This window comes from Micropterus salmoides, unplaced genomic scaffold (assembly GCF_014851395.1).
Source record: "Micropterus salmoides isolate LMB-PRFRI ecotype aquatic unplaced genomic scaffold, ASM1485139v1 Ms_hic_scaffold_23, whole genome shotgun sequence".
NCBI classification, from domain to species: domain Eukaryota; kingdom Metazoa; phylum Chordata; class Actinopteri; order Centrarchiformes; family Centrarchidae; genus Micropterus; species Micropterus salmoides.
Window position 1 is genome coordinate 7,312,306 of NW_024041484.1, and position 22,414 is coordinate 7,334,719.

Consider the following 22,414-nt stretch of genomic DNA (forward strand, 5'->3'; position numbering starts at 1 on the left):
CAAGTTTCACTTTTTGAATGGAATTACTGAAATAAATCAACTTTTTGATGATATTCTAATTATATGACCAGCACCTGTATGCTCACCAGGGGCGGTTAGTGGGGTTTGAGTGCACTTTGACGCTCTCTCTGGAGGAGGCGGGGATCTTCCAATGTCTAGACAGCCACTCTGCAATTTTAGCCTCTGTAAATCTACACAAGTTAATCTTTTTGTTTTGGATATTGTCTCAAACTGAAAATTAAATCTTCCCCTTAATTAGTTTCCCCATGATGTAAAATGCATACCCTGGAAGCAGTTCTTGTTTTTTAGTAATACATGTAAAGCTTCCATATTATTTCAAAGCTTCACCTGATATTTATAGACAGCTTGATGTTTAATACTGTGATTTACTTTTAATTTTATTCAACTTTCTCATTTTCATGCAAATAATTTTTGTTTTTGTTTTAATTTTTCACTGAACAATTTCCATTGAAACCACTCATGACATTGAACATCACGGGTCAGCAGCTTAAGGATTTATTTAGTGGCTCATCCCTTTTCTCATTCCTCAATGTATGCTTGTATTTGGTGTTGCTCTCTCCTGTCTGTTTGTATGATAATAAAAATATTTTTCAACATTAGTCCAGTGTTGCAAATTAAGGACTCAATGAATCTACAGATGCTGACAATAGAATCAACTTAGTCAAAACTGTGTGGACACATCTTGTCATAACATTGTCTTCATACATCTGTTGGTCTCTTCCCTTGAATGACGTTCTTTGACTTCACTTAATTTCAAAAGTAAACTTGATGAATACAAAACCACTTGTTCAGCAACAAGTCCAGGCAGCCATATTATTCTCCCACTGTTCTGCAGACTGACAGCTGAGCACATACGCCAGTGTTGATAGACTTCCAGTCAGGATACAAACATAATGTAACTGAGCCTTTTCATTGTATTACAAGTGTTGGTTGTAATCAAAGATCTTACTGATGAAACAAATCTCTCTTTGCCCAGGGAAGCCTCTTGAACATGACTTAGTACTTTAATAATTAATTCTCATTTTCATCTTATGTACTGGAAAGCGTTTGTGGCATTTTCCCCATGACTTGAAATATTGTTTGGCAGCGTTTCCACTTTGTAATCTCTAGCAGCTGTTTGGCAGGCAGGCGTTTGTGGATTGTCCCTGCTACACTCACTACAAAGTATTGTTAATGTCAAACCTACTGATGAAAAGAAAAGGTCTCTCTTGTTAACTCCTTTTAATAAAATGATTAAGCCATAAATAATTAATTATAAACTGGCAAAGAGTCAAAAAAATTGTTGCTGCCAAACGCCCAAAAATGTTTGTTAGATTTGATTGAATAAGAAAGATGACCATAAAATGTTGTTTGGTTTCTTTTTAAGTAAAAGTATAGTACAAGTAAGTGGGCCATTAGTTGTCTTTTTTTTGTAATAAAAACAACATGCTCTCCAGTAAAACCTCAGCCCTCTACCGACAGCCACAGGCTGTTAAAGGATAATATTGGTATTTTTAACCGTGGACCCTATTTTCACATATTTGGTATTGAAATAACTTGCAACTACAAAAAGTTTTGGAATCCTTGCAGTAGACTTTTTCAGCTGGTAGGCTTTGAAGCAGCTGCAGTGGTTGCAATGTCTTTCTTAGGCGCAATTGTGCCTGTCACAAATTATGTCCACAAAAAGTGTTTCTTTGCCACACACAGGCTCCGACTGTTGTTAACAGATGTCTGGGAAAAAATAATCACAGAAAGGATCCCCATGAGTGACTATTGTTTTTAACAACAGACAGAAGTCTCGCTCAAGTACAAAATCTCCTGAGATTCTGGAATATCTGGCTCTGAAGCGTTTGCTGCCACTTTAGTACACTAGGTTGAAAGCACTACAAAAAAACAAACAAACAAACAAAAAAAAAAAACACACACCACATTTTAAAAACTCAACAAGCAAGTTACTTTCCAAATACAATGTATCGGGTAACCAGGCAGGGCTGTGGTCACAATTTAACTAGTGTAGAATAAAATGTCCGGTCAGGTTGTTGAAACCCCTGAAGTTCTGAGAATAAAATAGCATCACTTTCTGGATATATTTTTATCAGCTACAGCTGTTCCACACTGGATGTACCACCCCCGCCTGCGGTTAGATCATTGTCATCATCGGTCATTTTCTACCCACTATTATGCCATTTGCTCATGCATGACTTAGACATTGGCCATGACTACAGTTGCATGATGAATGTTCAAACAGAAGGAAGTAAACACCCCCACCTCTCTCGATCCATGGTCTGCATTTCTATTGGGCTTAGTCTGCATTTCTATTGGGCTTTTCTAATCTTGCTAAAGGACAATTCTCACTCTGAAATCTCGTGAGGCGAGTTGTTGCCGGAAAAGGACAACGTTCACGTTTCCGCCGTCGTCTTCCTGCAACAACACACCTTTTACAAGATTTCGGAGCGAGACTTCAGTTTCTTGTTACAAAGGGTGTCACTTGTAGGGATCCTCGCCGTGATGTTGTAAGACACCTCATATAAAAGCCTGAGCCTGTCAGTGGCAAAAAGAAACACTTTTTGTGGTTTTAATTTTGACGGACATAACTGCACCAAAGGAACACCTTGCAGACTAAAAGTCATTTTTGACACCCAAATTTGTGAAAATAGGGTTTTAAAATACCAAAATGATGATTTAAGTGTCTTCTTATTACAACATCCACGTCCCTCAGGGAGAAAAATACAAACATTAAAAACACACCCTATAAACGCACTATTCTCTGTAGTTCAGTCCGTTTCAGTGTTTCTGGGTGGCCGTACAATGGACATTATTCCTGGCTGTTCATGTCCTGGTTAGCATTTTAAAAAGGTGACCTCAAAGTCCTTTTCCAACAATGCACAGAAGCGGTCTTAGAAGAGCGCCAGGAGCATCACATGGTGGTCCGGCGGGCCGAGTCTTCGTGGTATTTCAGCCATTGAGAGCACGTCGTCAGTCATGAGGAATGCAGTTGGCCCAATACGTGTCCACACACACCTCTCGCACAATGGGCCACCGGCAGACACGCCATCAGTCTGGACAAAGATGAACGAGGTCAACAACAAAAACTGTGCTGTACACAACTGAAAGACAATAGTATTTGGAGGCATTAGAATATTGGCTTGTTAGATCTCTGTGTGGGTTTCATATGTTCTTACGCATTTCAGCTGCCGCTTGCACATGGTGAACGCCGAGCCGGGTGTGGTGCAGTTGGGGCAGTCTGTGACAGCGCACGGGAGAGGCTCGCCCGCTGTCTGCAAGGAGCTGGGCATCTCCGACGTCAGGAAGTATTCCTAAAGTTGATGATGTGGCGGTGAGAGGAAATGGCAGACACTTTTTTTTATCAGGATGTGATTAGCAGGACAAACAGGATGCGCGATAAGCCTGTCAGACTGCCCCTGGGTCACATTTGGAGCATATAAATCTGCTGGACAGAATAAAAGAGCAACTTTGCCAAGTAATACACTAGCCTAGCCACGCAGGTATTTCTTTTGGAGACAGTTTTTTTTTGTCACACCCACTTCATTATACTTCCTGATCACTTGGGCCCACTTCACTTAGCGCTTTTTGTCTGGGAAGAATTTGGAAGAACCACTTTAAGGCCACTTTGCTGTGCTTTCCAACTTGACAGAGGGGCCAACTGTCCTTCAAGTATATAACAACTGGGGCAGAATACACTCCAGAGTGTCTGTGTTATCTTGCAGAGGCATGCAGTGTTTCCCCCTACATGGAACCCTACAACAGGCCAACACACACAAATGCTGACCGAGCTATGACCCTCATTACCAAATGAGGGAAAAGGTCCTCTTTAACATTCCTCAGTCGGCCTAATCACTCCAAACTGAGTTTTATTCAGTGTGGAATTGTAGTAGATTGGTCACATTAGACAAAAAAAGTGTCCACCTATTACCCTTCACATAAGATGCATGAAGGCAGACTGGTAGTACACAGTCTGTGTTTTTGTCATCTTTTTTTTGCCCAACACTGGCTGGTTCTAGCTTCTGAAATATAATGATTTGACGCCTTTGATTGTCATATATGACAGTAAACTGAATATTTGTAGGTTTTAGACTGATGGCTGAGTAACTGTGGGAAGTTATTTTCTGACATTTCATTTTCAGTAGTAATAATGGTTAGTTGAAGTCCTTTTTCAAAAAGGCCTTTTTTCACAGCAAATATTTTGACTCGTCATAGTAGGAAAAACTCAGATGGTACCATTGCCGATAACTCTGTAAAGGTAGACCATGACAGTGTGACAGTGAGTCAGCATGCACAATATGTATGACTGAACACACGCAATGTGTTTTTGGGTAAAAAATAAAACAACAGTTTATCATTATGTCGTCATGTCAACATAAGTCTATGTTCAAAGCTTGTGTTCCAGAAGGAAACTGAACTTAAGCCTGTCCAGCAGCTGTGGGTGTTTTATCTTCTCTGCACGCTCATGTGCCAATAATTTATTCATGACAGCAGTGGAAACAATAAAAATTCAAAGTCCTGTCAAGTGTACACAAATTCAGCTTCAAATGGCCTCTTGCTGCCTTTGTGTTTTTGCTTTTGACATCTGGTTTGCAACGCTTCCTGAAAGCACTTAATCCAGGCTTAGTAATGCCTCATGGTTGAGAAATCTTAAAAGACCAAATATCAAGCTGTGTTTTGATTTTCTGCATCTGCTGCGGATGTGCCACATGTTAAATCACAGAGCACAAGACACAAGAAAGAAGAGCACTGAATTAAGCCAAACATGTCCTTTTCTCCAGGTTTATAAAGCCTCAATAACAGGACTTTCATTTCATGCACTAAAACCACCCCTGCTACCACACCTGCAATTTAATTTAGACATACCACCCTGTGCAGTCCATAGCAACCACAAGTTTAGACATTTCAATGAAGTGAAACTGGCAGTGGTTTTGAGAAAAAGGTGTTAAAAGTGTGACATAAGGGACTTTCCAACTACGACACCCTACTTCTCTATAAAAGTGACTTATTATGCTGGCACAGCACATCAACATGACAGTTCCCTCAAAATGAAGCCACAATGTCTCGACCTCCACCATCAAAGCACACGTCGAATACATTTTTGTCCCCAAAGATGGTTTCTGTGATTTTAGGTAGTTCTTATCATGCATATATTTGTTCAAGTGTTAATTTTTCTGACAAGTTTGGTTTTAATTTGATGCTATAAAAACAGGGGTTACATGTCATGATTGACAGCTGACCTCGGTTCTATGAGTCTGGTGGAGTGAATGGGCAGAATCTGACTCCAAATGACGTCAATACTGTGCCAATATCAGAGAAGTTATCCTACCGCTCTGCTCAGTCAGGAGTATTCTTCAAAGTTATTTGAGGTTGCTAAGTATGTCTCTCAGAAAGTGCTTTATTCAGTTCTTAAGTGGAGTCTCTTGATAGACTTTACTTGTTGCAAAAGTAACTGCAATTTCTGCTAACTTTAGCTGCCATTAGCTAGTAAGCTCAGTTAGCTGTGCAGCTAGCAGTCCTAGAAGTTAGTGGACTCGGCCGAAAGTGCCTGTGTCAGCAGTGTGATTATATCTTACCCCAGCCACTGTGAGGATGCGGCGGATGTTGTTAGTGATGATCAGTGAGATCTTGGCACGAGTCACTGCAACATACAGCAAGTTCCACTCGTCGTCAGGAATTTTATCTGAGCAAGGAAGATAAGTATTTAATATGAAACACTTTTAGACTGGCTTCAGTGTCAACTGATGATTTGTTAATTTAAACTTTATTCTTTCTCAGTTTGTCCAAGTAAGAACAGTTTAATGAATTATAACCATTTTTTTTTTTTTACATAAACATGTTGATACAGATCCCTTTCAGCTGTTTATTTTAACCAAGATACTAACTGAGTAGGACATTTTACAGTTGAAAAAATCTACTTGTCAGTGTCCTTTCGAGAACAACCTATGCAATGGTGACTGTTTCTAAAATTACCTCAAACCTATCTGCAATAAGCCAATATCGGCCGATGGATTGGCCTGGCTGAATTATCAGTCTAGCTTCACTCACACCTCTAACAATATAGCTAATTAACAAATAGCAAAGCAACACCAAAATGCAAGAGGTAATAAGTAGTAGGAAATGGATACAGTTCCGAGTATAGGATAGGATTAGAGTGTCTACCAAAAACCTACAATGTAAAATATGTTTAAAAAAAAAATTAATTAATGTTTGTTAAAAAGGAACACACCAAACGAGAAGTCAGGAATGAAGTGCAGGTTGTGACTTGAACAGGGAACCTTGACAAAGTCATCGGAGACCTTTACATTGTCGAACTCCAGACCTTTAGCCTTGTGGACTGTCCCGACTATGAAATCTGGAACGAAACAGCAAACACCGGTAACAACGTAACAACTGTGCATTAAACAGTGGACAGAAAAATAATTCATCCATATGTAATACACTTTACAAAAACGATTACAGCTTATCTGTAGGTTTCCATTAACACAAGTTGAGTCCAAAAAAGAAAACAACCTAAACTATTATAAACTATGGTTAATTGTGGTTTTAAACTTTTCTTTATCGTCAGATCACGACACATGCCAACAGTGGATCATTTCAAGTCTGAGGTATTCTAAACAACTATGATAAAATCTTTTTTCAACAAATATGACAGACATACCGTTAACAAATCCCACAGAAAAACCAAAAACAAATTAACTGATCCAACTACCAATAAGTATTGTTTGTTTAGCCCAACCTGATATACTGTAGCACTAAATTTGTCCCAATTACACCATTCACTCCCGTTTGAGCAACATTTTTTATGAAAGTACTGTATATATTTGTGATCTGTCTTTAATAATTTACATTTTCAGTAGGAACCAACAGTTTTTCTACCAAAGCCACAGAGGAAGTCAAAATGTATTGAGAGATTGACTAATACTTTGTTTTGTTTGTTTTTCACGAGACTTCTTGACATTAACAAAAAAGTATAGAATCCAGTCACCCAGTGAGCCATAACCTTTAAGGCCAACCATTAACTTCCATATTTCAAACTGTATGTGTTACTTCCACTGTAAACCAATAATTTCGTTTTAATTTTGTCACCATTGTAAGACCAATCCTTGAGTACGGCTTTCACTTAAATCAATTTAAGAATGTTTCACATACCTGCTTTATGAAAGTCCTCTTCAGAACAATTTTCAAGGCGCTCGACTAGTTCGGGGATTCGACTTTTGTATTTTTCAACTATGATGAGTTTGGCCTCCAGCTCCCTGTCCTCAGTCTGCGTGGCGTACGTCTTCAGGGCCCAGAAGCCATTCTGATTTTTCTTGGAGAAGCAGCGAATAAGGCGGTCCTTGATGACTGTAGGCAGGGCAAAGTCAACAAAACGCCAAAGATATCAGTATAAAAAAAAGGAAATAACTCACAGGGAAAATGTGTGCCCATTTGCATCAATCTCACATTTTCGTTGTTGGTCTGGCCCTTGCATCAGCAGCCAGATGTCCTGGATTCTCTCCAGGCCGATCCCTTTCACACCCTGAAGGAAAAAGGTAGACCTGTAAGTGCCTCAGTGTTTAAGATGCTAGTTAGTTTTGCACTTATGTTTGCCAATACCTAAATATTGTAAATTCTAATGTTTACTATTTTTAATGATCAGAATATGCTGAATAAAACATTCTTCATATCAGTAATCGACAATAAGAGAAAGCAATTCTTAAAGGCATGATGAGCCAACTATTTAATGGTAAGCAAACCCTGCTGTACACTGACTTTCAATTAAAAATTGTGTAATGTAATTTTACATTTTAGGAAATGCACTTTTTTTTGCTCCATGGTGGAAAGTTAGAGGAGAAGATACCACTGAAAATAGAGCAACAGCCTGCAGCCAGCTAGCTGAACCTAAACACTGGAGATAGGGGGAAACAGTTAGCATGGCTTTGTGTGCGTCTGTGAATGTGTGTAGAACACTCACTCCTATGAAGTGGACCCGGCAGAGCGGGTTGGCGTCAATGAGCCTGACTGCTTCGCTGAACACACTGACATTGCATCGTGACAAGATGGCTGTCTTCCCCTGAGAAGTACTGACACCCGTCCTCAAAGCTGCTTCAACCTTTTCTGCAGTCTCGTCACACACACCGCCTATAGAATGAACATGCAGCACAAACAGACACAAAAAAGCAAGAAAATATATTTTCATATTCTTAGGGTGTTCCCTGACGTTCTCTCGTCCTCCCGGCTTGTCATCAACGCATAGTTCAAAAGCCAGCATCCCTGATGGTATGGGCTGCATTATGCACATGGCGTGGGTAAACATCTATGAAGGCACCATTATTGCTGAACCATATACAGGTTTTGGAGCATGATATGCTGCCAAGTGCTAAGTAGATAACATCTTTTTCAGAGACGGCCTTGCTTATTTTAGCAAGACCATGCCTAACCACATTCTGCACGCATTACAGCATAGCCTGCAGTCTCGACTTATCACACATTGAAATCTTTTGCCGCATTTTGAAGCAAAAACTACACAACAAAGGAGGCCCTGAACTGTTGAGCAGCTGAAATTCTACATCAAGCAAGAATGAGAAAACATTTCACTTTCAAGATTATAGTAGTTGGTCTCCTCAGTTCCCAGACGCTGACAAGGAGTTGTTAAAAGAAGAGCTGATGCAACAGAGTGGTAAACATGACCCAGCACCAACTTTATTCTAACCGTGTTGCTGGCATCAAATTCAAAATGGGATTATCATTGTCCAAACACTTTCTCAGTTCCAACATTTTCTACTAAGTATGGGATGTCAATGTTTCGCACATCATGACATTTTGTTTTATTTACATTTTACAAAGTGGGGCAACTTTTTTTGGAAAACGGGGTTGTATCAACAAAGCACCCATTTATGGTATTTACCTTTTTGCTTTCCTCCCACTAGAATCTTCTCGACTTTCTTGCACACTTTGAGGATGGTGGCACCCACATAGGCGATCTCGGCACCGAACCGAAAGCTCTGGTAAAACACATCAGTAGTATGGAGGTTAATTTGTCTGATCAACACTGAACTGCTTAGAGTTAAACACAAAACTATCGTTATGTGACTGCCAGTGTGTGATTAGTATAAACCTCCTTTTGAACAGAGCCAGATGCACAGGTTTTAACACACAGCAAATGTCAGAGAGAGAGTGGACAGAAATGTTCCACTTAGTCAACATGTTCACACTTCTTGTTTTCCGCTACTTCCTTTCCCCGCCCCTGATTTGCAATGAATATGTTGAGTCTTGGTACTAAAGTTCCCATCATGCCTTAAGTAGTAACTTTAGTGGTAAAATATCATAGAAGAACAAAGAAGATGAGGAGCATAACAGGCAAAAATTTGTGCGGCCCGTCTACGACGACGCCACGTATCTGTAACACGCCAGCTCCGTAGCACTAGTAGTTTCGGGCAGTTTAACACCCTCCCTGAAAAAAAAATCCCGGAGGAATCCAGGAGGTGCATCTGCCCTATTTAAAGTCATGCTGCATTACCCATCAGCAGTTCCTGTTTACACTCAATATAATTACTTCAAAGTGAAGAAAAAGTCTAAATGTGGGGATTATGTAGGGAGACTTTTACTGTAAAGAGTAAGCTGAGTTGATACCAGGAGTATATGTATGATGTTTGCATGTTCTAGTTTGTCCACTTTATGGCACATAAAATGCCTCAATCAAAATAAATTATCCAACCCCAGGGACAGAAAAAGTCAATCTTTTGTGTGGTATGTACAAACGGTATGGTTGATCTTTATTTAAATAGCATAATACGCAACACTTTTAAAACTATATTTGAGCTCAATATGCCAAGGAGTGGGGCAACAACTCTGCTACAACACATCCAAAAAAGGCCCCTGTGGTCTTGGATTTGAAAGGAGGCATATATATAAATCAAATTTCTCTGGATGAGAAATACACTGTGCTTAACCCGCTTCTTTGTAAAAATTACCTTTAATATGCGTGTGTAATTGTGTATACCTGTGTCAGGTAGTAGATGTGCGTGTGGTCGACAAAGTTCAGAGCATTGACGGCTCCTTTGAAGGTGTAGATCTGCTGGTGGGGATCTCCAACCAGGATCTTCCCACAGCGCTGAGACAGAAGCACATCCATGATGGCTGGGAGGGAAGAAGGGCGACGTCAAAACTGTCCAGCAAGATAATCACAACTATGCTGTCTCACAGCCACGCAGGACTGTGTAACGGTTACCTGGAGTGCAGTCCTGGGCCTCATCGATGAAGAGGACATCATATTGGTCAGATAACTTGGGCTTTGGGACTCGGAGCTGCCATAACTTAAGGTAACCTGGGAATGAAGAGTTCTGTTGACCAGCTGTGCAGCATTCCCTCCAATATTAAAACAGAATTACTTCTTTTCATTTCACTTATTCACAGTTGGCGTACCGTCGTGGGTCATGTGGTAGGCATCTTTTTCCTTCTCATTGACATCCCTCATTTTGTTCCAGATCGTCTGCGCGTCGTGGACAAAAAACTAGGTTTGCACAACAAAAGACAGCTTAAATGTGACTTTGCAGGACTCCTGCTCTTATTAGTAGTTATTCACAATAAAAAAGGTATGCGGTGTGTCACTTATACATTCATGTGTTCATACCGGTTTTTCAATTTCGGGTATTTCCACCCTGTGGTGCTTCTTGATTATACGGGTGCTGGGGACATGGCTGGTATTGATAGTAGGGTCTGTTGAAGCCATGAAGGCGTTGAGAGTTGTGACCACTACTTTGGCTTTGGCGAAGCCCCCGCGGCCTTCAGGCAGAGCAGAGCTGACGGTGAATGGCTTCAGGTTAAAGGTTAGCTTCTGATGTAAACGGTAGCTGCCGTAGGAAATAATCACAAAAGCAAAAACAAAGTGATGTAGTGGAAAAACACCTGGTATACCCCCCATCACCACAACCCCCACCCCCAGAAAGAGGGAGTAGCAAAAAACTATTTAGACACATGAGACAAAGTCAAGGTTATATATGTCACCCAGATATAATCAGAATGTGTCAGAGATATAAAGATAGAACAGTAAAGGGAACTTTGTTGTGCTGTATTTCCATTCGGTGGTCAACAGACGTCAACATGGAAAGTCTCGTGGGCAGAAATTAATTAAGCTGACATCTCAGCATGCACTGTATTAAGGTTAACATTGTCCAGAAATTCTTCCTTTTTCTGACATGAAGAAAGTTAGGGTTGGGCGATACTGTGCACACTTGTACAAATTTTGCAATAACGTTTCCACCATTGGAGATCAGTGTTTCCCACAGCTTAATGGAATAACTTATACCATGACAGAAACTTCTAGATGTCATAGCCATCTCTTGTTTTGTTCACAGTCTGTATTTATCAAGACAAAAACTCAAATTGTTGACTGAGAGCATCTGAGTGGAGACGTAGGTACTCACCTCTTCCCAACTTCGCCGTAGGCCAATGAGTGGACAGTCTTGCAGTCCACGTTTCTGGGGAAGCGGCGCTGCGCCTCATCGGCCACAGACTTGTTGAAGGCCACATACAGGAAGCGGAGGTGTGGTCGCTGCTCAGCGTACTTCACCAACGTGGTCGTCTTCCCTGTACCTGCGGCCGACAGCACAAAACCTTTCAGCTATGACACTATGACCCCTGATCTGGCACGTCACATCACACAAGTAGCAGTGATGGAACAGGCTATATGTAAGTTTCAGAATGGAACATTTAAAATGTTGTTGTCATGCAATTGCATTTGAAGGAGTGAGACTTCAGGTGCGCAGTTGCTTTTCCCTGGCTGCACCAAGTTGGAACCACACTATTGCCTGATCTCACGGCATTTGCAAAGAAAATTGCCGCAAAATCAGTCATTGCTCTCAGCTCACAGCAAGCTGATGCAGGCAGAATGTGTCCGACTTGACTGCGCCGTTTTTATACCCCGCCCCAGCAGTCACCTGCAGCTCACGTTAGACTATGAAGTCGACGAAAGTCAGACGCGGTCATCTTGAACGCACCTAATATAACCACATTTTCAGAAAGGATGAAACCAAACCAAACATGTTTCACCTGGAATCACCAAACCTATTCTTTATTAACTTCTGAGCTGACATGCAACCCTGAGAAACTTGTCATTGCCTGGTAAAAACATAAACCCTTTTGGGTCCCTGAAAAAGTCTTGAAAAGAATAATCTAGAGAAGGCATGCCCCCTGGTGGTGACAGCCGCCGATGTACCTGCAAAAGCCACAATCTTGACCACATGGTCTTTCTTGATGTCATGGCTGAGGATCTGCTGCTGTTCACGCGTCAGGTCAATCTGACGCTCCCTAGCAGAAACACACACATACACAAAACACACATACATACAATGATGAGAATACACATACACACACACACACACACACACAATTCCTGTTGGCTTAGTGTCACATGACAAGCATGAAGTGATGGAGCCGTCTAAATACACTCGACTTACCATGTAAACAAAAATGCACAGAAAGATTCAAGTTGGAATAAAAATCGTCTCAGTCCTTGACCTCTTTCACCCTGTAGACCTACTGTAAGTGGGTCCATCATTACGAAGGAATTAAGAGTCATAAACAAAGCAGGCTGTACTTATTTCTCACGCACATCCATGAAATTAATGCATTTTGGACCTCACCTGCTCTGACCGGAGCTGACGGAAAAGGGGCCGTTCTCCATCAGGTGGAGTACGTAGTAGATGTTGTAATGTACCCTGGGGAACGTGAAAAGAAAATAATGACAGGGATGCTGACAAGACTGATATGGGAATTTAAGGTTCTGACACCAGCACCTCTTACCTGTTACTAATCTGAATGTTATTCCGTTTTAAGGCAAGCAGCATCATAGCCATGTGGCTGAGGTACTCAGTGATGGTGGTGTCTGACATACAGCCGGTGAGCAGAGACACCATGGCCTGCACGTCACCAACACTCTCACTTAGGATCAATATGACAGCCATGGCCGCATACGGGTTGGGACCCTGAAGATTGGATACAAATGATGTCAACACCTTAAACGTTAAGTCAAAATCTATAGTGGTACACATTTGTGTATTTGTGCGTGTGAGAGTCATACCTCAATGCCAAGGTTAAAGCATTTCTGAATATCAGGAATACGTAATCTGATGGAGGCCTCAGCCTGAGGAAAAAGACGATGTTTCTTAACACACTCCAGAACATCCTCCGGCCTGACCCACTCTCCAACCTTATGCTGGGCCATTAAACTGACCAAAACACACAGACAAGATTATTACTATAGTGAACATGTTAAAATCTATGCAGACCAGCCCTCCCATACTTTTGTTGTAGGAAATTTAAAATAATTATACTTTTTCCTAGGGCTGTGCGATATGGCCAAAAATGTTATCACGATAAAAAACATTTCATATCATTCAAGATTTTTTCTCCTGAGTGAAAACTGAAGAAACCAGATGGTTAATTATGTGGTTAAACTTTTCTTCTTTTTGATCAGAATGTGACAAACACTTGATGCCAAACAGTGGATCACTTCACAAATCTGAGTCAGAACATTCAAAACTATTATCTTTTTCAACAAATGTGATGAGTTCATCTTTTTTCAGGTCTCTTTTTTCAACAAAATAAATATTTTAATAGAAAAGTTAGATGCTAATTTGTTTGTGATTCAAATGAATTAAAGCAAATATTTATTGACGATATATTGAACATTTATTATATCAAGGTCATTATTGTTTTGTTGCCCAGCCCTACTTTTCCCACACATATGGAGCTCTGATCCACAGTTCAGAGTTTCGTAAATTTCAAAGAAAATAATGACGTGCATGATATTTGTCCAGGTGGAAACAGTAGAAGCTGTGGGGCTTATCCGCCAAGAAGCAGTAATAAAGGCAATGAAAAGGACACAAAGCTGTGAATAATTGTCATAAATCGGGAGTAATATGGCAAATCTGGAGAACTGTGAGCACAGAGTGGAAACTGGCAATGAAAAACAGGAGTCTCCCGTGAAGATCAGCACAGTTGACAAGTATGCCAAGTCTTGCTTTGTTTAAATACTTCTGGCCTATAGGATATTAAATAGATGGAACAGAAGTGCCTTCTTCCATAGATTCTTGCTGGAGGATCCGATGATACTTGCTACGGCAGATACAGTAACATTCGTGGTTTGAACGGAGATGATGGGCACACAGCTTTGTCCGTGTTGGCTGGCTCACCTTTATCATTGAGACAAACCAAAAATACTCCCAAACAGGGGCCTGTGACGTTATCCCCACCACTCGCTCATTTGGGTGTGCGTAGTGAATGTGTGCCTGGGCGAAAGTGAGTGAGTTGCAGGTGAATGCAGCGGAGAAGAGGAAAAGGTGAGCAGTGAAGTTTAGCAGTAAATGTACAGTGTAGGTTACAGTTTGTCAGCAAATAAAGGCAGAAAAGCTCCTGTGTGTTCTTTACCAACTGCTGGAAAAGTGAAGGGGGTTATTGTGTTGTAGATGATTCACGCGTCGTTGCCCGCTTATGTTCAGGGTTAACACTACAATACATAAGCTCAATTCAGCATCTCTGCATCAGTTTTATAGAAAGCTTTAATAGAAAAAGGAGAATCTGTTGTTTTGACAGTATTGAAAGTCATCAGACTAGATTTCTAAAAACCCTGGAATACTGCCCAAGCCTAGATGGTTTGTGAAACCCAGGTCTGAATTGGTATTTGTTGCTACAAAAATGACCCTTATTGAGGAAATGCAGACTTACACAACTAGGTTTCGTATGCTGTGCTGTGATGATGTTGGATTTTTTATTTGGCTGTTCTTCAGGATGTAGAAGATCTCCTTCATTGTATTCTTCTCCCTCATCATGTAGCGGTAGTATTGTTTCTTGAAGGGGACAAACTGCGCAATGGAACACAAACACACATCAATTATGTTCATTTGATTCGCATTAAAATTACCCCCAAGTTTGAGAAGGACTGACCATAAGTGGTATAACTACAATGTCCACCCACAATTGGATAAAATACTCAGTGTAAACACAAAGTTCATCTCTCAAACATGTCCTTTTTCATATGAGAACCTACTGAAGTACACACTTGCCCCCCTTTATTATAATAAAAGATTATTAATTAACTTAATTGCTAATGCATAACTCTGTGGTTTGTTTAACCTTAGTGTCCTGGACGATGTTCCTCCAGCGATGGCAGACAAGGCTGACACTGCGGTAGAGGTCCTGGGCAGGGACTTGGCATAGTACTTGCCTCAGGACCTCCTCTGGAAGGTCATCTATGCAGCCTTGGGGCTGCAGCAAGACCTTGCTGCTGCCGAAGAGCCCATAGTGAGTATCAGGGAGGGCCTCCACCTCCTCTTCTTCTTCTTCCTTGTTGTGAATGTAACCGTCACATCGGTCAAATTCATCATCGTCCCCAAACATCTCTGCAGTCATTCCCTCCAGATAATCCACCACCTCCTCTTGCTTTGTCTCAAGCTCTGGAACCATCGCAGAAGCTAACAGGCTTACATCGTCAAAGTCCTCTTCTTCGTCTGCTTCAGGTTCCGGCGACATTGCGCCAGCTAACAGGGTGAGATCATCTTCGTCATCCTCTTCCTCTTCCACACCCACTGCCTCTTCTTTGGGAAAAAGCTCTCCCCTGAGTCCATTTGTGTGTGTGGACGAGCAGGGCTGGGAGGATTTGTGTGGACTGGACCTGATGACTCCTGTCACAGAGAAGTAGTCGTTGATGCCCTTCTGTTGCCCGACAGGACTTCCTGAGGCAGATGCTGATGGTATGAGGGAGAAGATTAAGAGTCGGAAATTAATTTTTTAAAAGAGAATGGTGAGAAAAAAATGGGCTAGTCAGGACTTTTACTGGACAAAACATTAACTACATATTTTGATGCAAAGATGTTCCCCTGTCTGTTGGCAGTGTTACTTTAAATACAGATTTGTCAAAAGGTTTGTAGAAGAACGTTTACAGCAGATTACCCCACTTCTGTCGCTTGGTGGGTGTCCTGGGGTAAAGCCCTCGATTAGGATTGCGGCCGCCCAGCCCGTGGTTGACGGAGTGGGGCTGGGTGAGGGCATCAGTGCCCTCTGCACTTCGTCCCAGTTCATCACACTCAGCTGCATTCAGGTGCCTCCTTTTGACCTTCCCTAGGAAACCACACAACAGTCAGTCAGCACAACACAAATCATTGTATTGGGAGTGCTCTTTGCAATGTCAGCCATTCTTAAATGTTCCTATCTTCAATGGTATGTACGCTGTTCGGTCTTTAAAGTGCTTGGGTTAAACACCTGTGCCAGTTACGTTTTTATTGTACATCATGTTGTCTAATTACTAACCAGTCCTATGCTTTGATAAGAAGTTGTTTTCCCCTCTTTACTCCACACGGATGAATCTTTCCTCGAGAAACCTTTTAGTGCCAAATCAAATACAAATCTAAGAAGTGTGAATAGGGAATATTAACGGCTATGAAAATTATGAATTCAACACATACTGAAGTCAGTTAAAATGTATGAAAATATAACTTGAAAGTTAGTCATTTCGTCTCCCGTGACTGACACGCACGGTTGAATGTTGACTTACTTTTAACAGCCACCTCCATCTTTGTGTCCAGGGCATCCGTCTTTTAGTAACAAAGATACGTAACTTAATCTAGTTAAAACTTAACTAGTGTTAGGCAGATATGTCGTTGTCGTAGCTTGTACAAAAATACATTGTCTGTCATAACTGTCAGAGCCAGGACTAAATATTAGTAAACAACGAATGCTGCTGGCTTGTGCTAAAATTACTTCCCCCTTCAGTTTGCAACCACGAACCTGTTCAAAAACCCAAATATGCAGCCCCCGTTAATGTCAATTAACTACCGTCAATATTGACGTGTTGTTTTATTTGCCATAGTGACAAATATGAACCGTTGCTTCCAAATAGCCAGCCAGCTAGCTAGGTAGCTAAAATTTAAGTAACTGTCCTAAAGTTTGTGTTGGTGAGGAAGCCACGTGATTGGCTGGCTTCTTCTTCTTTCTTCTTTATTGGCGGAACAAACTAGCTGGGTGCAATATCGCCACCAATTGGACTGAGGTGTGGCGCCAAGAAAACAAAAGGAAGAAGTGCTTTGACATTAAGCAAGTTATTTCTATAAATTAGTATGATATTTGACTCTCTGGTCACTGTCTGGTTCAACATATCCCAAGTTACAAGCAGAAATTTAATTAATCTTGTGGTCAAGACAAAGGAAATGGACCAAAGAGGCAAAGCTGGAATTAACAGGCCTGCTTTGACGAGAGTGTTTTGATGCTGCAGACCTAGATAAAGGAGGAGGTGGCCTACAGAAGTGGGGACAGAATCATTATTCACACCCCTCACCCGCTCTGACTCAGACATAAGACAACCCAATGAACGCCCCACCTTCACTCAGGACCTGTGAAGAGGATGTGTGTTGGCTCTTTCAGAGACAGATAAGGAAGGCGCCACATCCACAAACCCTCTACACTGCAATCATCCAGCCTGTTCTCTGCACATCCATCAATGTCAGGTTTGGATCGGCCACCAACAGACTACAACAGACAATAAGGAATGCAGAAAAATCATAGGTGCTGACCTGCCCTCCATACATCTCCATGTCATAGATTTAACCTCAGGCACATACTCTTTAAAAAAAGACAGTTTGAGGCAGAATCACAGATACGGTTAAGAGCAAAGGTAGTTAGTATCACATTTATTCATTGGTCACAACTTTCTAGTTTCAAGGGTAAGTACAGCATCAATATCCAGTTAATTGCACCATAACGGAGCTGGAGGCACAACATGAATTATTTCCCATCAGTTGCTAACTTTCTTTATCAATACAGTACGACTGTTGTACATTACAGTGGCGTTATTAGAGAAAACACAATTAACACACAATGCTGGAGTTATTTTGTGACAAATGGCTAGTCTACTTCCTCTTAAGTCGGCAAGTGAATTTCTTCAGCTCCCAGAATGCCTTAAGACAAAAGCCAGGAGGAGGATGTGAGCTAGCATGATTTAGCTGTCCATTGCTTTCTGGTTTTCTGTGGTTAGACTGATCTTTCTGTATGATGTCCCTGGTTATTTACCTCTAAAGTTATCCAAAGAAAAAGACGAACACGCCCAACTAAAGGAAGTCGCAACGTTCTTCACCATCAGGAAACACTTTTAAGATGGATTTCTTTCTCCCATCAAGTCAGCGAACAGTATGTTAGTACATATAAAGGAATGTCTCTCAATCACTAAATTTAAAAAAATTACAATAAGCTGCATCTCTTCACACACGGGAATGACTAATTGTCACTTAAGGCATACAAGACAAAAAGCCTGAAACATATTCTGCGTCAAGTGTGCAAACAACTGACGACAGACCACCGGAGTGTGATTCAGGCCTTGAGGTGTGTGGTAGTACCACCATACTGAGGACAAAAAGTGGTCCGCTACATGTAGTGTAAACAGGGCTCCTTCATAGGTTCTGTCTCTAATTCATTAGATTTTTGTGCTTAGTATGATTTACACACACACAGCTGTACTGTGTCTTCTAACTGCCATATTGCTCTGTGGATGGTCATTACACTTCCTAGAAACAAATATTAAAATAGGAGGTTACATGGAGTCTAAAACCAACAAAATTTCATAGAATTTCTTATTACAATTAGAAAGTCCTCTATTTCTTCTTTACAACTAATGTTCCAGTCCTGTGTAGGAGCCATCTGTAACAGAAAAAATATTTTTTTCCCGCTTCACTGCTTCAGTATAGGGAGCTCCCTCGGCTTAAAGAAGGCCTGAACCATGCCCATGGCGAAGATGTACACTTTAGCGTCCACCACGATCTTTTCTTTCTTCAGCAGATCTGCGGGAAATAAACATGCCAAGTGTTAGAGTTGGGCCGGTCTGAAGGCTTGTATGGCTCACATGATAACATCTCTCTGGGAAAAAGTCTCACCATCTATTTTTGTCTGAAATTCGTCAAGAGGCAAAAGAATGACTTCAACAAATTCTGGAAAGAGAGGATTAGAGGCCTGGGTGATGATCTGCTTCATGAGAGACGAGGATTATTTCTGGTATAACAAGAAACATAACTCACCTCCGTCACCTGAGGAAGAACAAAAGACAACAAGATTATCCAACATGATTTTTATCAAATACATTACAGTGGGCATGAGCCTTGTGGCTTCATGCAAAAACATATTCGTAATCTTTTCCTAAATTTCTCTTTTTTCCTGTGAGGTTTCGGGTTAGATTCAGCAAAGCCTGTCACTGTTACCCCCACAAACTTGTTGTAAGTTGCTTGTTTCAACTTGCTGAATGCCACCTGTTTACAAGTAGGTGCACGATTGTGAGTTTTGATCATTAACCTGACACTCCTCATGTGTCAACATGACAACAGTCTCAGTTTTTGTGGAAGTCACACACACTGGCAATATACAGTTATTTAGGCTTATAAAAGGTTTGGACTTTATTCATGACTTGCTCATTAGATTAAGAATTTATTCTCGTAATATTAAAACTGTTGTTTCACAAACTAATACGACTTTTTCTGGAAATGTCTGAACACAGATGTGTGGGAAAGATTCTGAATGTGTGGAAAGTTTTAAACATGAGCAGAAAACCTGCTGAAACACAGGAGCTATGGGGGATGTAGGTTTTCTACCTTTTGAGCAAAAAGGGAATTTCACAGCCCCTTTCTATCTTTAGTTTTTCCTTCATGGTACAAGTTGATGAATGTTAACAGGATAGCAAAATCCTTTTCTACTTCTTCAGCTGGCACACTGTGTGCTGAGCTGATGAAACTCAGGATCAGTAAACCCTACTCTATGTAAAAAAATAACATTAATCATTGGAGGAATGAAAGAGCCAGAGGGGGAATAATTGAACGAGTGAATAAATGAACTGCATGGTGCGGTAGAGAGGCAGTCTTCTCACCGAGCTGTTGCGTTGGGTGGATATTCTCCGTTTCATCTCCGTTAATGTTGACCATGACAATCTGGGTGGTGCAGTTAGACAGGCCGGGGTCCAGGCAGGTCACTGAGATCGAAAAACAATGACATTATTACTTGCCTTTTTGTGTTCAGAAGATAAAAATGAGTATGGGGCTTCTTTACACTTTGCACCGTTGACCCCTGAACCTCTCCAACACACGCAGGAGATAAGATGCAGCCAAGAGAGGCAGTCAACGCAAACAAGTGTACAGCTTGTGTTTGTGCAATGATACCTGGTGTGATTCCTACTACTTCGCCTTTGTAGCCAGTTTCTTCTTTTAGCTCCCTCAGCGCGGCAGCTTCCGCACTTTCGCCCTCGTCAATCAACCCTGAGCACAGCAGAGACAATATGACAGAAAACACAGATAACTATTGGACTTCAGTAGTTAACAAAACATCCCCATTGTGTGTCTGTGTGTGTGTGTGTGTGGGCGGGGGTGAAAATGTTTTGGGGACTAGGGAACAAAAAATACATGATGTGAAAAGTTAGATATCAAATTAAAGAGACTTTTCAATCATTTTCAAGCCCTGTTTTGGTGAAATCCAGGAGCAAAATTGATAAGTTGTGGGGCAAAATGGTGTGTTGAAGAAAGGAACACTTTCTGACCGGCAGGAAACTCCAGTGTGTAGCATCCCATAGGAGGACGAAACTGCTTCACCATCACTACGCAGTCTTTATGGAGCGTCCGTTTCAGCAGGGCAAGGATTCCAACACCTGCAGGAAAAGTGTATTACAACCTGTACAACTCCAATGCAAGCTCGACTGACCAGCTGACGGGAAAACAGAAATAAAAAACGAACAAAAAACACTCACCATCTGCTTCTGTGTTGGTTTGTCTTGTTGTCCTTTTCACGGTCTCCCAGGTTCTGGTGGAAGAAAACTGAGAGTGAAACTGTGCGCAGGAAACTTGTGTGATTGCAAAGTCAAGTCAGTCAAAGGTGGGAACAGAACAGTACCTGGTGTTTCCAGCAGGGTCCACGTACGTCGTATTCTCCAGCTTCACCCATTTTCCTGCTGCAATGAGCTGTGTCACAGAGAGCAAGCACACAGAGCTAAGACGATCTGAATGGCACCAAATGCAACACGCTGCAAGCTGTGAGCTACCACTCTAATAATCTTACTCAACCAACAGTGGAAACTATCTTACAGAGAAGCCTTTCTGCGGTATGCCACAATGGAATTTGCCTCACAAATGCTAAAAAGAAACGAGTCAAATACAATCGTTTTATGAGATAATCTTAAAAATGAAAAATCTTAGGGCCAATTTGGTTTAATTTGTGTAATTAACTTTTGGAAAGCACACATAGCGAGGTGCAGACGAGCTTTGATGCAAGTCCATCAAACTTAATATAATCATTAGCATGGTCTATGATTTATTTTTATTTTTTTAAACTTAGTGAGGGATATCCATGGAGGAGATTAGAGTATCCTGGGTTTTAAAAAAAAATAGGATAATTTTTATTCATTGATGCATTAAGGTAAAGCATTGTGTCTGGTAAAGAATATTTTGAAAAGATAATTGTAACGTGGTATATTTTGTGCAAATTGCTGGATCCACTAGGAGCAAATATTGTATTTTGTAAAAACGTTCTTCAAAAGATGATGGAAACATTCTTTATTGTACTTAGTATTGACAAAGTAATCAATAGGTCAAATGGCTGATTTGATCAAAGGACATAACTAGACGGGATGGGAGGCATCATCCAGCTGGGATTTTGCATTATTGTGCATAGACAGACCAGACCTGATCTCTGCAGAGGTTTTATCATAACTATAAAAGGTAATGCTAAGATAAACCTTTAATAGAAACTGAGTTAACATGTGATTAGGCAGACCTGTACAAGTCCAATGTAAACGACATGATTTGTTGGTGGGCTTTTGTATTAAATTAGATTACATTTTGCAGCTTCAAGTCAGAGTTCATGTGGAGCCTTTTAAGGCTGTTGTCATGGAGATTTGACAGACAAATCCCTAATAAATCACTAATAAACAGAGGTACCTCTTCTTTCACTATGTGAGGAACAGTAGTCATTTTGGGTTCTTCAGAGTTGCTCATTTTCGATCTATGGGCAACTGAAAACAAAGAAAAGTCGGGTCAGAAAGCTTTAAGTTACAACCACCATTGCAATGCTTGTTTCCGATCATGAGTTGCTCAATTAAGTTAGCTGCTACTGAAGGCAACGCTAACCAAGTTCTAACTCTGCTTACAAGTTACATTCCCACAGCTTTTCATTTAGTTTCTTTGTGTACTTTACGGTAGCTAGCTGTTTTACACAAAACAATGACACCAGGGTTCGTCGCTCCTGCATCTTACACTTTAAACAATCATTTAAAACGAAAAACTAAAGTTAACTCACGTGAAATCCCAACCGTGTGTAAGTAGCAGTAGCAGAGATTGTATAGAAGCAGAGAGGAGTCACTCTGCCACTACTTCCGGGTACCGCAGAACGTCACCGGAGTCTAATTTGATCC

The 22,414-nt window shown here is 41.0% G+C and overlaps 2 protein-coding genes across 3 annotated transcripts; both read right to left on the minus strand.

The window, feature by feature from the left end:
• Positions 1-500: 500 nt before the first annotated feature.
• On the minus strand, positions 501-16,957 carry fbxo18 (F-box DNA helicase 1). Its single transcript, XM_038738498.1, has 21 exons — positions 16,538-16,957; positions 15,937-16,104; positions 15,121-15,731; positions 14,713-14,849; positions 13,067-13,214; positions 12,790-12,971; positions 12,630-12,704; positions 12,203-12,294; positions 11,412-11,580; positions 10,619-10,838; positions 10,411-10,498; positions 10,217-10,312; positions 9,989-10,125; positions 8,894-8,990; positions 7,961-8,127; positions 7,450-7,525; positions 7,156-7,350; positions 6,233-6,358; positions 5,580-5,686; positions 3,183-3,317; positions 501-3,059 (listed from the first exon to the last, which is right to left on the minus strand). Exons 1-21 carry the CDS (start codon positions 16,554-16,556, stop codon positions 2,898-2,900), a joined length of 3,207 nt encoding a protein of 1,068 aa, XP_038594426.1. The 5' UTR covers positions 16,557-16,957; the 3' UTR covers positions 501-2,897.
• Positions 16,958-17,652: 695 nt separating this feature from the next.
• On the minus strand, positions 17,653-22,382 carry nudt5 (nudix (nucleoside diphosphate linked moiety X)-type motif 5). Of its 2 annotated transcripts, none has more exons than XM_038738500.1 (10): positions 22,300-22,382; positions 21,942-22,015; positions 20,899-20,966; positions 20,756-20,808; positions 20,549-20,656; positions 20,175-20,270; positions 19,886-19,987; positions 19,047-19,055; positions 18,906-18,959; positions 17,653-18,812 (listed from the first exon to the last, which is right to left on the minus strand). In XM_038738500.1, exons 2-10 carry the CDS (start codon positions 21,996-21,998, stop codon positions 18,703-18,705), a joined length of 657 nt encoding a protein of 218 aa, XP_038594428.1. In that variant the 5' UTR covers positions 21,999-22,015; positions 22,300-22,382; the 3' UTR covers positions 17,653-18,702. The 2 variants fall into 2 exon arrangements, with proteins under 2 accessions (XP_038594428.1, XP_038594427.1); XM_038738499.1 differs by lacking the exon at positions 22,300-22,382 and adding an exon at positions 22,151-22,190.
• Positions 22,383-22,414: the final 32 nt, after the last annotated feature.

Coding starts and splice junctions, on each gene's coding strand:
- fbxo18 (XM_038738498.1), bottom strand. Junction 12,705..12,789: donor AACATTCAGATTAGTAACAG/GTAAGAGGTGCT, acceptor CACGTTCCCCAG/GGTACATTACAACATCTACT. Junction 11,581..12,202: donor CAAGATTGTGGCTTTTGCAG/GTACATCGGCGG, acceptor TGTCGGCCGCAG/GTACAGGGAAGACGACCACG.
- nudt5 (XM_038738499.1), bottom strand. CDS start 22,175: ATGAAAAGCTGTGGGAATGTAACTT. Junction 20,809..20,898: donor GACCCTGCTGGAAACACCAG/GTACTGTTCTGT, acceptor TTCTTCCACCAG/AACCTGGGAGACCGTGAAAA. Junction 18,813..18,905: donor ATTTCAGACAAAAATAGATG/GTGAGACTTTTT, acceptor TATTTCCCGCAG/ATCTGCTGAAGAAAGAAAAG.